Source organism: Anoplopoma fimbria, unplaced genomic scaffold (assembly GCF_027596085.1).
Source record: "Anoplopoma fimbria isolate UVic2021 breed Golden Eagle Sablefish unplaced genomic scaffold, Afim_UVic_2022 Un_contig_6315_pilon_pilon, whole genome shotgun sequence".
NCBI lineage: Eukaryota > Metazoa > Chordata > Actinopteri > Perciformes > Anoplopomatidae > Anoplopoma > Anoplopoma fimbria.
In genome coordinates, this window is record NW_026549981.1 from 1 (window position 1) to 4,816 (window position 4,816).

Genomic DNA, 4,816 nt, shown 5'->3' on the forward strand with positions numbered 1-4,816 from the left:
CCGGCGAAATGCGTTTGTCTTATTTATGAATTATTAACGTCTGTATGTTTTTAAATTGGGATTGTGATGTTTATCAAATAATCCAGAATATGATTAGTGTTTTCTCCAAATACTGAATTAATTCATTAGGCCCAATGTTTCGGGGTAAATTGGAATTACATAACTCATCAACCTGACACTCAGGAATTATCAGCCTCATATGAATGAATGGAAATGAAGATAAATTATGTAAAAGTGTAAATTCATAAAAAATGATTTCTATTTGTTGGAAACAAAGCAGAACAAATGTGACATTTGGGGCTCATGCCTGTCTTTTATTTTTGTGTTTTCTTAAAAAAAAAAACATTTACAACTGAAATTACAGCCAAATATAAATTACAACAGCAAACACATATCTATTTTAAATAAACTCCTCTGACTTTATTCAACTAGTAAAACAACCTGAAACAAACTAAAGTCAAGTTCTGTTCAATGTAAACCTGAACAAACTGCAGTCTGTGCATTCAAATGTACACTGAGGGGAAACTCATTCTGCTAAAGTGAAAGACCCCAAACCCTGACCCTAATCCCCAAACCCTGGACCCTAACCCCCAAACCCTGACCTAACCTCTAACCCTAACCCCAAAACCCCCTAAATCCCTTACCTAACTCACACACTATCTTCAGCAGACAAAAACTGTGATGTCACATTTAAACAACTCTTTTCAACAGTAGACTCCCTTTTTTTAGTCCCAGTTGATATTTTCATGCAAACTTTCAGATCCAGATCCAGTAGAGTTTTGCTCAAGGGCACCGGGCAGCAGCAGGATTTGAACTTGATGAATCTCTGATTGGAACCTTCTTTTATTGAATCACTGTATGTTCTACAAGAACACAGTACTTCCTGTTCTCACTAGGGTTATTTTCCTCATAACACCTGAGCTCATATGATTTCTCAGGACATGAGTCTGAGTCTATTAGATTAAACCAGGTTCCCAACAAACAGATGGTCAGACGTTTGAGGGGGATTGAAAGTCACAGCTTGCTGTTCGGTGATTTCCTCGTTTCTGCCCTTATTTTCCCTTTAACAAAACTCCACCACACTTATGAAGCCCTCAGCCAGACAAACACTCGTGGAGAAACGAGTTTGAAGTCTTTGGTGGAGTTTCATGGATCTCTGCTCTGCCTCTTCAATCCTTATGCCACCTTTTTCTAAATTAAACCCAGACTGTTGTCCTTGGTCACACTGCTAACAGAATCTCTGACATCATACAACTACTGTGGTTAAAACTCCCTCTGATCTGGATTTTAAAAAACTAGGGAAAAACACAAAGTTTATAGCGACACAGCTGGTTCTTCTGGACATGCAGCAACCTTCTCTCCTTCAGACGATGCAGACTGATGCTCAGACCTCAGGACGCATTTCTGTTTGAGCTTTCAGTCCAGATCAGCTCCGCAGGCTGCAGCCGGATCAACTTTCAGGACGATGGAGGAGAAGAGCAGCTAGATTCACATCGACGAGGCAAACAGAGCTACAGAGGACAGGAAAGAGGCGTCACTCCGGCGTCCACCAGGAGGCAGCAGAGAGGTGAGGAACACAAGCAGGCGGAGGCAGCGGGGTCCTGGGTTTGCAGTTTCTCCTCCTCCCCCTAACGAGGATCGGAACGCTGCAGGACGCCGTGTTCCTGGAGGATCAGCATTCGGAGTGGCGGGTGGAAGCTGCGTCTGCAGTCCACGGCTTTGGGGGCCGGGAGGCTGAGCCCGCTTCCTCCGGAGCTCCTCCCGACCCAGAGTGCTGCTGAGCCGAGAGTAGGCCGCTTTGTACTTCTTATCGACGCAGCTGCAGGAGGAAGAGTAAAGCGTGAGTACTCGTCTCTTCACACTGAGTCGGTTCCTGTTGTTCTCTATCATTCATGTCAATCACACAGCAGCTAAGCTGAGCTAAGCTAAGCTAAGCTAAACTGAGCTGAGTTGAGCTAAACTGAGCTGAGCTAAGTCGATTCATATTCACCATACAGACGTGAACGTGTTGATCAGCACTCAGTGTATTTCTCTTCACAGCCCCATGTCATCACTTTGGTGATACAGATGGTGATTTTGGCGTTTTTACCTTAAACTGCGCAGGAACATCTAGTCTGTTTGTAATGTTTTGTAACATAAATGTGTAGCATTCTGACATCTGTTCCTAACGTACAGCAAATACTGGAGCGAACGGAGCAGCAAAGAATGGGATGTTGTTTTGGGATTGCTCTGCAAATGAGAGTCTAGATTATTTTAAATTTGGTTTTTTTTTTTATTATTTCCTGATTCATTTTTGTGATTTGCACACTATTTTTATCCATGATGATGTCAGCATCGTATTGACCGATAAAAAAAGGTTAGAGGTGGAGCGGTGTGTGATGCAAAAATAAAGCCTTTAACTCAACATAACAAACAGTTAGCGGTTAGAACATCTTTAGTGAGAAAATCTAAAGAAATGCTTTTTCTCTAATCAGCATGGCGTCCAGATAGGAAGAGGGGTGAGGCAGTCAGTCTTACCAACGTGGTCTTTGCCCATAGCTGCCAGAGTGAGGAAGAGGAACTCTCTGTACAAACTCCTGTCAAACACAAAACACACAACATCCACCAACAAAGCATAAAAACGTATACGCATAAAGAAGACATTCACATTTCACTTATTATCTTGTTCAAAAACTGGCCCCAGTGTAGCCCCAGTGTAAACCCAGTGTAGTCCCAGTGTAGCCCCAGTGTAACCCCAGTGTAACCCCAGTGTAAACCCAGTGTAGCCCCAGTGTAGCCCCAGTGTAACCCCAGTGTAACCCCAGTGTAAACCCAGTGTAGTCCCAGTGTAGCCCCAGTGTAACCCCAGTGTAAACCCAGTGTAGCCCCAGTGTAGCCCCAGTGTAAACCCCAGTGTAAACCCAGTGTAAACCCAGTGTAAATCCTGTATAATCCCATTGTAAAACCCAGTGTAAACCCAGTGTAACCCCAGTAAAACCCCCACCTCTGAGTCCAGGCGGAGCCCGGCTGTTTGTCCAGCGTATCCAGGAAGAGGGTGACAGCTTTGTGCACCTCGTTCATGCCGACCCAGCGCAGCACCTCCTCCAGGAAGGACAACGTGAATGGGTGGTTGTGTCTCCGCCAGTTGTAGCTCCTCATCGGGACGCCACCTGGTGGAAGAAGGCGGTAGGTGGATTCTCATGAAAGAGTTAAACTAATTGGAGTATTGAGTTCTTGTTACTGGGTCTGGGTCTTACTGTGGATCCTCCAGAGGATGTAGAGGGGGCCACTGGTCTGTGTCGGGGGTCAGGGTGTCCCAGAGGAGCCTCACCCTCACAGCTGAGTTCTCAAACTGGGAAACACATGAGGAGAGAAACTGTGTGTTGTGGTCTTTAATGTCACCCCTACCTCCCTGATTTCATGGTGTCAAAAACTAGGACTTATGTTGAGGCTGTTTGGTGGACATCCTGAATACCTTATTTTCTACTAACATAGTCACTCTACTAAGAGTTTTGATCTTTGATTTTTAGATATGAATTAACTGTATATGTTGAATGGTTATTTCAAATTGTAATTTGAGCTTCTGTAGATCTGCAGCTTTTTGAATGATTGAAGACTTTCTGAACCGTCAGACAGAACCTGTACACACGTCAAAACTCGTTGAGCAGGTTTGTCTGGAGAAAACTCTGACTGGCTGTTGGTCCACTACCAAAGTAACAGTTAACTGTCCCTTATGGACCATCTCATCAGACTGTGTTCTACCTGAGAGAACTGGCTGACCAGTGGCGAGGCTCTGACCAGCTGCAGCAGGTTACTGGGCAGACCGAGGCGCTGGAAGTACCACACCAAGTTCCAGAAGATGATGGAGTGGTTTTCAAGAAACTGAGGCTGGGCCAGGACCGCCTCGCCCTCGTTCTCCAGCAGACTCTCCAGCTCCTTCCTCAGGACCAGAGGGCTCAGGTAGGCCACCGTCACCTGGGGCGCTGCCCACTGAGGAAGACTGAGGGGGGGGTCAGCGGGACGGGAAGTATGGCAGCCAAGAAGATGAAGAGACTGATTTAAGGTGCATGTTACCGTGGTGGTTCTGCTGTTCTCCGAGTAGCTGCTGGTCTCAGAGCTGGAGTCTTCACTCAGACCATTACACTGGTTTGGCAGGGAGGCATCCTGACCACTGGGGGGCCTCACAGCGCTCTCCACCTCGTCCTCCACGTTCCAGTTGGTTCGCCTCCGCACTCAGAGAAGAAGAGCACAAAGAGGAAGACTTAATATGGAGAGACGTTAGCAGAGATAGTATCTGGTTGAGCTAAGCATGTAGCTCTGTCAGATTTACAAAAGGACATTCACTGGTCACCAGTGGGGGGCTCTCTCTCGACACTGGAATGGACTCTAGACTCTTGATTTGTCCCCATCATAACATCTAGTCTTCATGAGTTCTGGGCCATGAGGGGTTTATTTGACACATTTAACACTACTACTAACTACTACTAACCACTACTAACCACTACTAACTACTACTAACCATTACTAACTGCAAACCACTACTAACTACTACAAACCACTACTGCTGACTAATACTACTAATGCCACTAACTACTAACTACCAACTACCAACTACTAAGTAACTACTACTACTACTACTACATTGACACATTCCATATTATGGATCAGACTATCAGACGATAATGTTAATTAAAGGGGACATTTGACCTGCTGGTGGAGCTGCAGTAGTTACTACTATAACTTACTACTACTACTTTGACACATTCATATTATGGTGGAGGAGCTGCAGAGGAAGTCAGATGATCACCAAAGATTCATCAGAAGTGATGCATTGATG

At 45.2% G+C, this 4,816-nt stretch overlaps 1 protein-coding gene and 1 long non-coding RNA gene across 2 annotated transcripts; both read right to left on the minus strand.

Annotated features, from left to right (window-relative positions):
* Positions 1–2,466: 2,466 nt before the first annotated feature.
* LOC129114941 (DENN domain-containing protein 4B-like) lies at positions 2,467–3,257 on the minus strand. Its single transcript, XM_054626800.1, has 3 exons — positions 3,237–3,257; positions 2,984–3,149; positions 2,467–2,576 (listed from the first exon to the last, which is right to left on the minus strand). The coding sequence occupies exons 2-3, from the start codon at positions 3,136–3,138 to the stop codon at positions 2,471–2,473; spliced, it is 261 nt and encodes an 86-aa protein (XP_054482775.1). The 5' UTR covers positions 3,139–3,149; positions 3,237–3,257; the 3' UTR covers positions 2,467–2,470.
* Positions 3,258–3,260: 3 nt separating this feature from the next.
* LOC129114942 (uncharacterized) lies at positions 3,261–4,198 on the minus strand. The gene is made up of 3 exons (XR_008532744.1): positions 4,054–4,198; positions 3,742–3,979; positions 3,261–3,331 (listed from the first exon to the last, which is right to left on the minus strand). It is a non-coding gene; the product is annotated as an uncharacterized LOC129114942 (long non-coding RNA).
* Between the last annotated feature and the right edge of the window lie 618 nt (positions 4,199–4,816).

Coding starts and splice junctions, on each gene's coding strand:
- LOC129114941 (XM_054626800.1), bottom strand. CDS start 3,138: ATGAGGAGCTACAACTGGCGGAGACACAACCACCCATTCACGTTGTCC. Junction 2,577..2,983: donor GGCTCCGCCTGGACTCAGAG/GTGGGGGTTTTA, acceptor TGTGTTTGACAG/GAGTTTGTACAGAGAGTTCC.